At 39.4% G+C, this 12,645-nt stretch overlaps 1 protein-coding gene across 1 annotated transcript in view; it reads right to left on the reverse strand.

Annotated features, from left to right (window-relative positions):
* LOC119903455 (inactive dipeptidyl peptidase 10-like) overlaps window positions 1-12,645 on the reverse strand; it is a 293,040-nt gene that overhangs the window by 127,858 nt on the left and 152,537 nt on the right. The window contains exon 4 of the mRNA XM_038719633.1: window positions 57-151. Within this exon, the coding sequence (XP_038575561.1) occupies window positions 57-151 (95 nt within the window). The remainder of the gene's footprint in view (window positions 1-56; window positions 152-12,645) is intronic.

The raw sequence follows: 12,645 nt of genomic DNA on the forward strand, positions 1-12,645 counted from the left end.
ATTATGCTAAATCCTAATACTTTGATACACTCTATGACAGGCTAATATCTACTTACAAAGGTTGTGTTTGTCAGGACAATCTCCGTTTCATTTGTCAGGATGTTGAACTTGATGACGTGGCCGTCGCTGTTTCTGTAGATGACTTCAGAGTCTGTGTTTGGAAAAAGAAGGAACAAAGAATAAATCATCAGTATGAAGGAAATTTAATTTTGAAAGCTGCCCCCGCCAAAAAAACATTACAGAGAAAAAGTTCAAAGCAAAGATGTGCCGAAGCAGCCGTTCCATTTGGACCTGCAAAGATGTCATTAAAAACAAATACTTTTTCTGACTCATTTTTCCCTCAAATTAAATTATAGTAAAATGCACCAGACAGCCAAAAAGGCTCAGGTTTGTGCAACTGTTATGTAATGTGATTAACTGTGAGAATCAAAAGTGAGATTTCACCGCCAGACAAACACAAAGGGAAGGCCTATATTTTTCATCTTCTAGGTAACGCAGCATGTTCTGTATTGATGGGAAGTGCATTGTGTGGCACCGCCAGGAAAACATCTTTTGTACCAAGCTGGATTTCTAGGATGTGACAGCATTGTTTGTTTTGTGTCTGTGCCAAACATTCAGAAACAGCCCACCTCAAATGTCATGGTATGGGGAACTGTCACAACCGAATACTTTTGTGACAACACAATGGCATGCACAAATAGTCACAATCTTAAATGTCTGTATAAAGAGACATACACACGTACACAGCAACTACTAAGCATGACCATAGTAAATGTGTCTGTCTCATACTAATTAACATATTTAATGCTCAATAAGATAACTGAAAACAGAAAAACAGATATTTAGTTTTTTTCTCTTTTGTTCAGGCTATATGACAATTAAGTTATCGAGTACTTCGAATAGTGTGACCATGGAAAGCAAAGACATTTTCAATATTCCTCAAATCAAGGCAATTAACCCTAAACTTGCCTAGTTCAGCAGGTCCAGTACTGTTATTAACACAGGCTTAGAAAGAAAATACTCAATAATTGTTTTTAAAAAGTACCCCCTTATTTGTGTTTGACCTGTAAGCATTATTCATCGGGTAGTTACATTACATGTGTGTAGGGAACCACTTTTCCTTCAAGATATAGCATTTTTGACAAGAAAAGAACCAAATAGTCAAGATGAAGAAGCCACAAATGTGGGCACAATGGCCCTGGCAGTAGAGTTAAATGCCAACCACAAATATATCACTGCCGAAACAAGCAGTAAAGCAGGCAATGTCAAAAAAATCTCAACAAGGGAAAAATGGAGAGAGACTGATTAATGGTGATTGGTGAGCCTGTTTAACCACATTACCTTCAACATTACCTGCTTCTGCTTTTTTACAGAAACATTTATAAAGAAGTGCTAGATATGTGATATAACAATATGAAAAACACATCCATGGCAATATAGTTTACCAGTACCTCTATAGCAGTCCACCTTTAAATCAGATCTGCATCCAGGAGATAATGACAATGTCAGTCAGATGGTCAGTCCATCACTTTAGTCCAGATTGAATTATCATGATACTTTTTGAACTTATTGTAATTAAATACAGATATGAATGGTTCCCTCTGGATGAATTGTGATGACTTTGAGATCCCTGAGCATCATCATCTGGTTAAGCTTTCACTTTGCTTCATACTGTATTTTACATTTTTTCCACAGCAACAAAGAAGCACATGCATTTGTCCAACCAACCAGTTAGCCCTCGTTCCTTACACCAAAACACGACCAATAAATCTCATCCTTGTGCATCTTCTTGGCCTTACTCTTGTGCACCAAGCCTTAATGGGCTCATCACTCCCTCTGTTATCTGAAAGCAGAAAACACCCACTGCAACTGTGCTTGGTGCGCCATGGCTTAGGAGTTTGTCTGCCACAAGGGGTGGAAACAACACCCTTACAAATAAAATTTGTTTAAGGAAGAGAACTAACTGGTTGGTTTGGCAAATGTACATCCGGTTTATCTCAGATAAAGACCAGCATTCAGGAATGTCCTAAAAGGTGCCACCTCATGCCCAGCAATTAGCAACACACTAGTGTTGTTTTTCTATGATGTTATAAACAACATTATTTCAAATCAGATCTACCTGATGAGGATGCTGAAACAAAATAATACAAAAACGTAAATTGATTTGTCTCATTTCTGGCCTCTCTGGTCTGTTAGCAGTATCTGTTAGTTTGCTTTAATTTAAGCATTCTGCCACACATGATTGTTCTTCTTCCTTGTGTGCCCGTCATTGTAATACATATCGTCACATCAGACAGGCAGTGTGTAGAAATCTATTTTCCAAAGGATTCTCAGAACTTGTCAGAAAATTACTTTTCAAATTCATCTTAACAGCTGCTTTTAAATTAAGCTCTTCATGGCCTCTCAAATGCATCTGCACTCAAACACCATGCACTATCTGCCCTGCATTTATGTGTTTATTTAGTCGAGTCAGAGACACTTACATCAAGGAATTGATCAGGTATAGCAAATGTTACAGCCAGATTTGTATCTGCTGTCTGATGCAGTTCTTAATGATTCTGACCAGTGACGAGGATTCTGCTTAGAGAGCAAATCCCTGCTTAATAAATACATGCATGAACATTAATCTTAGTCAAATGAACAATCCCAAAAGCTTTGCACATAAGCAGTACTGTACGTTCAGGTGGTGGAGCTGCTGTAACAAATGCCGTTGGCGTGCACACTTATCAGCAGAGTAATAGAAAGTCCATTCATCTATCCAGCCAACCCTAGCACACAGTAGGTAAGAGGCGGGAACGATTTAGAGTCATCGGGTAACCTGCATGGAAGAAGTGTAAGGTTATAATCACCACGCCTGCATGAATATGACAAGAAGTGACTGGTAGCAATACAACGAAAGAGCAAGTGATTGCCCGGCATGAATGAATCAGCTGATGCTACTCAGCTGAGGTAAGCACCACTTTAGTGCTCTGCGTGAACTAATGCATTGGCTTCATTTTGTTTTGTTGAAGATTTTCAGAACGTAATGTAAATCACTGCAAGTGAAAACATTAACAAGAGGACAGCAGTTTTTTCTGTGACAATTAGTTTAAGGTTTACAATTTGATATTAAGTAACTGTACTGTTTTGTGTACTTTGTGTCTTTTACTGTACACAGGCCCTGGGTGTGTGGGGAGGCGACTAGCCTCAACTAAAGGAGGAGAAATGACCTCCCAATAATTCCAAAGTTGTCTAATGTAAATGTTTTGTCTCTTAGCTAGCCAGCTAATGTTAGCCATGGATAAGGCCATTCAGAAATCGTTTAGTTCAGTGCAGTTTAGTTCAGAGTTGGAGGGTGTGTCAACCTACAGTTTTATTGATTGAGGTTGTTGATGGTACCATCTGATGGTACCATCATATTTATTCTCTTTCAAATGTTTAAAACAAAACAAGTAATTACTTTTTTTAATGAATAATTTGCTATGAATAATTCAATAACATTGTTCAAGAAACTTGCCTGTACATGGTTAAAAGAAAGAGTAGTAACTCTGACACATCCCAGAATTCCATTCCTGCTTTACTAAGACAGCATTTCGTAGAGACATATTTATTTTGTGACTGAGTTTGTCTCCTCTGATCCTCCACCATGTGGTGGGTTTATCAGCCGCGATGGGTATAAGGGTCATGTCTGGGTCTCTGAGGTTATCCAGTGCCACAGGGATTCATATAGTAATGAATTGCTTTACAAGTAAACGCAGCTGTCTTTACTGAACTCCTCTGGCTAATCCCAAACAGCTGCCAGCGCAGCGTCTGGATGGCACTCTGCACCCTGAGGAATAAGTTTCCCCTGCTTCCACAATGGTCCACAGAGTTCCTTCCACTGTCCATGTGGCGGCTGCATCATTACCTTCACTGTCACATAAATATATACTGTATATATTGTAATAAACCAACGACATAGGAAAGCAAAAGGTGGACTCACATATATTACCAAAGAAAACAATGTAGTCATATTGTGTACTGCAGTCTTAAAGGACTATAATGGTTGTTTTGAATGGCCTGATCTCAAAAAAATTGTATATATTATAGAGTGTTAAAAATACTGCCCTTTGTGCTGTGTTGCAACTGTTAGCCCACTTATAACCAGTGTTGGGCAAGCTACATGGAAAATGTAGCAAGCCAAGCTACAGCAACATGGAAAGTGGCTTAGTTACATCTAAGCTACTTTAATTCTTTTAATATTGTATAGTTAGGTCATATAAAAAAAATAAATATACCACCTCCCGCAAGGGGTGGGAGGTGGTATGTGTCATCCTCAAGCTTGAGTCCTCTATCAGAGGCCTGGGAGTTTGAGGGTTAGGTTATATATATATATATTACATATATATAGATTTCCTCATGCAACAAACGGATTGTTGTTTGTATAAAGTTACTTAATTATCACATCATTAGCATTAATATTGTATGCTATTTTAATAATTGTACCTTTGAAAAACGTAACATAGGTCTATATTGTCCCATCCATCCATCCATCCATCCATCGTCAACCGCTTATCCTGTGTACAGGGTCGCAGGGGGGCTGGAGCCAATCCCAGCTGACATCGGCCAAAAGGCGGGGTGCACCCTGGACAGGTCGTCAGTCCATCGCAGGGTCTATATTGTGTTTTTATTCATCTTTCTTTAGGTTTTATAATGTCATTTCATTATTTATTAATTATATCTTTTTTATTGTTTGTATGTGAATTTGTGCTCTGGCAACATAGCAATCTAATCAACTTAAACATTCATGGCAATAGGCCTGAGAGAAGAGAGAGAGAGAGAGAGAGAGAGAGAGAGAGAGAGAAATGTCTCATCTCATCTCATGTGTCTTTATTCTCCTGCAGCAAAGTCGCAGACATCAGCCTAAGGATCAGTACGTGATGTCGGTGGCGTCACTTACTGATCCTTCAGAAATGCTTGGGAAAATGTAGCATGTGTGGAAGCTACCGTGCTACTCAGTCAATAAAAGAGCTTTGTTACTGAAAAGCTATTTGATTCAGAAAACACCAAACTACTGAGAAATGTAGTTAAACTAGTAACGGCGCTACTTGTAGCGACGCTACTGCCTGACACTGCTTATAAAAAAATAACCAGATAACACTGAACAGTACCACTGGCAACTACTGTCCCTCCCAAAAATCCATATAGTCTCCGATGAGGTCAAGTTTAAAGAATTTTAAAGAATTTTCAAATGATGTCCAGAGGTGTTCAACCTCAAATCAGTGCATGCCTATAAGAGCTGAGAAAAAGTAACTCATTCTTGTGATCTTTAAAACATTACCATGGGTCTCTGCACTGCTCTGCACTTGTCTCCTTAAATATTGAAATGTTCGTCGCTGAAAAAGAACAAGCTAAGACTCTTATGTATAAGTAATGTCCTACGTCTGTAACCCGATGAATAATGAAATGCAAGGCTTTCTTCTACCACGCTTAACTCTGAAACTTAGGTGGACTCGTGTGGATACAGTAATAGTCACTGTACCACTGCAGCGTTTGTGTGAGTTATTTTAAGGCAAGCTAATATGATATTTACCTGAAATAAAGGTCAGCTCAATTTAAGATTATACCATCAAGATCTGTCATTATGTTGTCTTCTTTGACAAATGATGAACATGTAATTGTGTGGCCCAAACTGTATTTCCATTTCCAAAACAGGACTGAATTAAAATTAATAGCAGACCAGTGTTTGAGGTATGGGGCTGGCATTAGTCACAACCATGAAAATCAGCTCTTCTTCTGAAAATCTGTGCCAGTCCTCCTGACAGTTTTGTGTTAAAAAGAAGTGTGAGCCATGAAAGGGAAGGCGCTGTCCTTGTATGAGAGGGGCACAATCACTTAAAATGCAGTATGTGCAGTGAGGAGACATTGCTCCTCGTGGAAGAAACACTCATATGAACAGATGCGTTCTTCAGTGTCACATCGGTGAGATTCAAGAAAATTTGTGGAATTCATCAATTATCTCTTAGGAATGAACAAAATTCTCAAGTCCAGACCTGTCATTTGAGTCATGCACAGACTGTCTGCCTTTCTCCAAGCAGGAAAAACACTTGCTTGACTTAAGAATCATAATACCTTGATCTGCATGGATTTTGGGTTTGAATATTATACAGAAAATAGCTGAAATAAAATATTTTAAAAAGGCAAACTTAATGCAAATTTCTCATCATCATTATCAGGTCTGACCGCTTATTGCAAGGTTTTTTAGATTATTTATTGTATGGGAATATTTCACACGTCATTGGCAGCTGTACTATCAATATGTTTTTATTGTTTCAAGTTATTGGCACTGCTGAACTTGTTATCTGTATGCCTGCTGGTTTCTGGCAGCAGAAACAGAAGACATGCAGTTAAAGGTTTTCGTTTGACTCTATGGTAACATTTTTGTGAATGAAACTTACCCACAATCGGAGCAGAAGAGGATGTCAATTTCAGGGGCAAAGATTATGCTAAAGATGAAAATAAACACGCACCTCCACATGAACCGTTTGACATTCAATAAGAATGCCAAACTGCAAAATTTTAGAGATTGCATACAGAGTCAATAGAAAGACAAGATGCAATGCAAATTAACATATACCGGTGCTTTATGAATCTGTTTCACAAATGTACAGAGAAGAAAAGAGGAGAGACTGGAGGGAAGTAAAGTTTCGGTCAGAAACAGTCTTGCATTCATTAAAAATCATTCACCTGACAGCCACATGTAGTTATACTGTACTTGTGTTTTTTTGAAATGAACTTTTCTTATCACCAAGTCCAGCTGGCTCTCTCATCAACGGTTGCAAAGCTTTCAACACAGAAATTCCAAAGCATGATTGCCACTGATACAGTAGCTCACAGCACGTCACCAGAATACCAAGGGGTTAGGTAAAACGTGTGCCTTGAAAGATAATGGCATTTCACACAGACTGTCAACCCCAAATACTAATAACCCTTGGAAATTCTCTGCCAAGTGAGTATTTATTCTTTTGGTAAACCCATATACACGACTCCTTGAAGAAATAAATTAGGCTGTGGTAATGATATCTCCCTTCCAGTGTTTGCACTTAGTGAGCCACGAGACACATTGTAATCTTCCTTTGAAAATGGCAGATTTATTTGGGTTTTAACTGTCCATCTCCAGAGTCTGCTGCCCACATTACTGTCAGGAAACAAAAGATTAATTCTTCCCACTGACTGGAGGCAGCAATAAGGAAAAACAGCATTCAGTTCTAACTAAAGCAGCCAGTAATAATGTGTCACATTTCCTAATCACATGCCTATTTATGATCACTTGAGTTAATGATAATGAAACAGTAGATATCAAATGTATACACTTATGGCCCTTTCAAATAGAAAGCCATTTACGTTGCGCTGGCCGCAGGGTTTGAACAGGGTTTTTGCTTGACGCAGCAACAAACCGCCCTGGTGTGGCGGTTAAGGGAGATCTGCTGATATTTTGACAGTTTGGGGAATATTGTTTTCTGTTTTGCTGTGCACAAAACCAGGTTCAGATTTTTTGTCTTTGGTGTGGAGAACTTCATTAGCCTGCACAAAGCCCTGACCTCAACCCCATTCAACACATTTGGGATGAACTGGTGGCTGTGAGCCACACCTTATCGCTAAACATCAGTGCCCTTCATGCTGAACAATCGTTACAGGATAAGAACGCCATTATTGGATAAAAATCTGCACAATCCTATATTATGTTCAATGATTGTTTCTTGTCCATTGCCAGCGTTTTAAAAAATCTTACTTTTTACAATATCTGTGGATGGCTACTATGGTGTTGGTAAAATTGAGGGACAGATCATGGTTACAGTAATTGGTAAAATCAGCCAATACATTTTAGCTATGCAGACATTGCTCAGAGTCTCCAGTGATTTATACACAAGGCCAACGTACCATGTGACGAGAATGGACCAGCTATTGTCAAGCTGATAATAATATTACTGTAAGTTGCAGTGGGAATTTACCTGAGTTTCCAGTATTATGTGTGAGGCCGGCTCTTGTTATGTATCTGTTTTGGCCGATGCCAAGTGCTAGCTCATTAGTAAGAGCATTCGCACGAGCACACGCTTGGAAATGTAGTGGTTGCAATCTGAAACCTCACTACTAGAGGCCAGTGAAAACTACACATGACCCCTTTAAGGTAAGAAAACTAATGCACTGCTGTTTGTTATACAACTGTGACTCTAGGACCAGACACAAACTGCAGACTCCAATGTCCTGCATGACAAACAGATGTGCATCACAGATCACACCCATCTACACTTTGACTTCTAAGTTGCAACATAAAGGACACACTATGTCCTGGATTGGCACTGAATGTTGGGACTGGATTGTAAATTGTGAGGTGTTGGGATGCTGGACTGGACTGAATTGCAGCAAATCCCAGGTTCCAAAATCTGTTGGAAAGTCATTCTGTAAAACTGGAAGCTGCCATAGCAGCATATTGATGCTAATGGTTTTGGAATAACATGTTAATCACATATTGGTAGACTGATATGGCATGGTATGTAAATAGCAGATTTGTGTACTGTATCTCAAATGTCTTAGTACAAGACTTTGACCAACGACATCAGGTGCCAGACTTGCTCGTTGTGTTTGGCCTGTCTTAATTTTGCTCTGAAGTTATTCTAATGCAAATTAGGCAATTTCACAAAAATAATTATAACTTTTTTAAGCCTAAAAAGTTAGCCACCCTATCCTCATGGTAACTCAGAACCAATCTATGTTACTAATCAGTGACACCTGCTGACCAGTAACTATGTTATGCAGAGAGAAATGAGAGGGAAGAGACAATGCAGTAACCTGTTGGAAATGGACACGTCAGTCATTTTCATTTGTCCAAGTCAAAGTATCCTGAGCCTGACTGACTGATATTGAGCCCTGCTACATTCTGAAGCCACAGCATCTCAGCTCTGTTGCAGATCTGCACTGCACTGAGATGTTATGCTACTGAACGTTTTTTGTGTTCTTACAATCTTCACTTCACTTCAGTAAAATGTCCTTGTAACTATTGAATTCTTCCAGAGGTGAAACATTTTTTGTTGGATGAATAGAACTGAGTGGTATGATGTGGTTACTGAAAAAAGTCTTAATTTGCCTAGAATTTACAGCAACAAAATAATTTTGATGTCAGTCTGACATCATTAAGAAAAATGCCCCCTAGACGTTCTGTACTGTTTAGTCCTGTTTAGTCCAAATTCTGTCTTGTACTATAACTCCTGCTTTGTCCACTTAGAGCTAGAAAACATGAAAAATACACTTTCCATCATTTACCAGAAATGCACAGTTAGCTGCAACTCAAATCCAAAGTTTTCCTTTCACTGTAATATTTCAAGTATTGCATGTGCAATTATAACCAAAACCAATTTTGCAGACTTTGCTTCGCAGCTACAGCTAAGGCACTGGCTGCAGTCGGGTTGGAAACAACGAGAAGTAAATGTTGGCCTAACTGAAAGCCCTTCCACTGGCAGATGAGGATGCCAAGTGGGAACTCTGGGCACAATATAATATGCATAGCACACACTGAATTATTTAGCAAAGGTTGTGTAATGCTTGAATGCTGTGTCTGCAGTCCCTGAGGTTCCACCAAATGTCACAGCTGGTCAAGCTCAAAGCCAACTTGTTAAAGATAGAACACAAGTGCTTGGTTCTGCAGATGCTGACAGTGAATATGGAAGCATGTGCCTGAGTGTAAGGATTCAGTGCCAGCCACTGCTAGTTTAGTTTTCTTGTTGATAAACAAAAAGCAGAATCAGAATCACTTTTATCAGTACTTACAGCACATGTAAAGATAAATATATTGGGAGCCTTCTGTTGGGTACATGCTGTATTATAGTGCAACCAGATACGCAGCCATAAGTACAATTAAACACTGACTTTAGGTATCAAATTCTTCATTTATTCACAATACATTTACACAGACATCATGAAATCACTTCATAACATCAGTTAGCAGAGCCACAGATTTATTTAAAATCTCTTCCTCTGCCATAAATTTAGTTCCTCTGCCATAGTTCCTGAACTCAAAAAGTCCCTGCTTTGGCCTCATACTATCAGGGCAGAGTTTGCAGTCAATCACTGGTCAAACGCAAACCTCACAGCTGCTACAGCTTGAAACAGCAACACAGGAAGCCAGCACTGGTTGGTTCTATTAGTTTGAGGGTTTCTTTTTTCTTTGTTGACTTCAATAATAAACAAAGTTAAGTTGTGAGCTTTGCAACTAGTCTAAAAACAACTAGAGAAAAAGAGAGCGTGTGCGGATAAGGGATTGAACAAGAGAAGCAAAACTTTAATTTGCTCTTGGATTAATTGCAGCCACATACTAAAATAGAAACAAATCAGTGTGAAGCACTCAGCAGAACTTGAGATTAAAAGTTAAATTCTGACCTTAGAAACCATAATCAACAAACAATCTCACCATAAGGTCCACTCAGTAGCGGTACGGGACGTCATATTATCTTTTGTGTTTTTTATCGAAAGCTGCTCCAGATCCACCACTAAATGGTGTCAACTGCTGTTTCCAAGGCAGGACTGAACTTTTAATCTCAATTTTAAAGCCAACTTGGTTGAGAAGTCCTTAAAGTGCTCCCTATACACTCAGTGTGTCTCAGTATTTGACTGCTCTGCTCATAGCCCTTTCTCCAGCGCTGGCGCAGTGCTAAAACAAAGTGTGAAGATTGGTGTGGCTGTGCGAGACTGCTCTGCTCATGAATACTCTTCAAGTTTTGGAGGTTGTTCAGTAGGCCTATGTCGTGTTGCTAAAGTAAGGCTAACTACTGCTAGTTAGCTCACTTAGCCTTGCAGCCTGTGATCCTATTAGCTAGCAGATACAAAAGCTCCTCTGTTAGTGGTGTAAACACCAACAGTCGACAGGTGCCCGAGCGCCCAGTCCGGCCAGAGTCAGCTAAGGTAATTGAGCCACTTTAAAGGTTACTTGAAAGCCATCTGTCCATCTACAAACTCCAGAAAAAATTATCCAGTTTTAACAAAATCAGTAAAGTTAGAAAAGATGTGTTTTTGTACAGTAATCAGTGAGGCCCCAAGTAAAACTGCCATGCCAACACTCCACATCCGTCTAAGGTAACCAATTTATTGTCTCATCTGTGGCCTGATAAAAAGTAAATTCATCAAATCATCATCAGTGCCCCATATATCTATTAATACTGCCATATGTTGTCGAACACACCAGCAGGAGGACGAGGCGGTGTGGGGTCACAGCATTGGCTGTATAAAAATGGTGTGTTCCAGTTGTACAGGGAAGTCGGAATTTCTGAGCTCCTAGTCAAAACTTTCAACTGAAAAGGCCACGTAAGTTGCAATTCGTAAAGTCTGGAGAACCTCACCAACTCCGATCTCAAAATCCAAGGTGGCTGCTTCAAGCATCAACAGAGTTAAAGGTGTGGTAATATACTGTTTATCCCACTTCTGTCTTTCTTTGTGTCTCATTACATAGTCAGTACTGTCCAACTTATATCTGCGAAAACATTTCTACAGTGTCAGTATGTGCAAAATACCACGTGATGCGTTATCAACTTTTATTGCTAACAATGGCTAGAAGTGTTAATCTTGGTTTTCCGACATAAAATCTGTTGTGTACTGAAACGTAATCAACTCGGATGTCATTCCCAGCTCCAAGTTTCAACTTCTGAGGTAAATGGAACGCAATAGAACTTATTGTAGGTTACAGCGGCTCACAAGAAGCCAATCAGAAGAAAATAGACTTTAAGGAGGTGGCCTTAAAGAGACAGGAGCTAACAAGGCTTGATTCAGAGGATGAACTGAGGAGCTGCATCAAAGGCCAGTTTGGATATTTAAGGATTTGAACCATGAATCATGCAACGTTACTCTAGTGGAGTACCAAAATAAAAATGTAGAGCTGGAAATAAGCATAATAGGTCCTCTTTAAATTCAGAGGTTACATTTACAAGTAGGCCACTACACAGTTGCTTTTATGATGGATACGCCTGCACAGTGTACAGTACAACGAATTATCAATGGTATAATATATCTTGTCTTTATCAGATGAGATCACTAAAAGTGGTTCAGCACAGGAGTATACTGTGATTGACAAAATAAGAGCATGTTTCTTAAATTAGAACGCAGCCTGCAATCCCTGTAGCCCCTGACTCGATCTTTTTTCCACTAGAGAAATAAACAAGCCACATTCTCTGATTAGATTTGAAGATTAGCACAACACCTCCTCTGCAACACGAACCTTTTAGACATCATCAATAAAGAGATTTAATTAATTACTGAGCCTTATTTAACAAGCCATTCTGAATCACTCTAATTGACTTGTTAGAGTTGTCCAAGGGCCATGTGCCAGTGGGTTTAAATTTTTCCGTATCAACACAGTTCAGGGCTGCTTCAGTGATACCTAAAGTGTGTGTGGAATGCTCGAAACAAAAGTTGAAATTACCACTACCTGCATGAAAATCCAATGATGGGCAAGAGTGTGTTAGCCTTGTCCATCACAGCTAATCTGCTCTTTTCATCTCTACTCGTTTTAATTCTTCCACCCACGCTACGCGCTAATGATGACACGCTTTCATTTCATTTTAATCAGATCTGCAGATTATTTATGGGTGCTAGAAGGCGGACCGCTGGTTTCAAGAGCTCGGTCTTCTGTGTGCCGAGCGC

Source organism: Micropterus salmoides, unplaced genomic scaffold, assembly GCF_014851395.1.
Source record: "Micropterus salmoides isolate LMB-PRFRI ecotype aquatic unplaced genomic scaffold, ASM1485139v1 Ms_hic_scaffold_15, whole genome shotgun sequence".
NCBI lineage: Eukaryota > Metazoa > Chordata > Actinopteri > Centrarchiformes > Centrarchidae > Micropterus > Micropterus salmoides.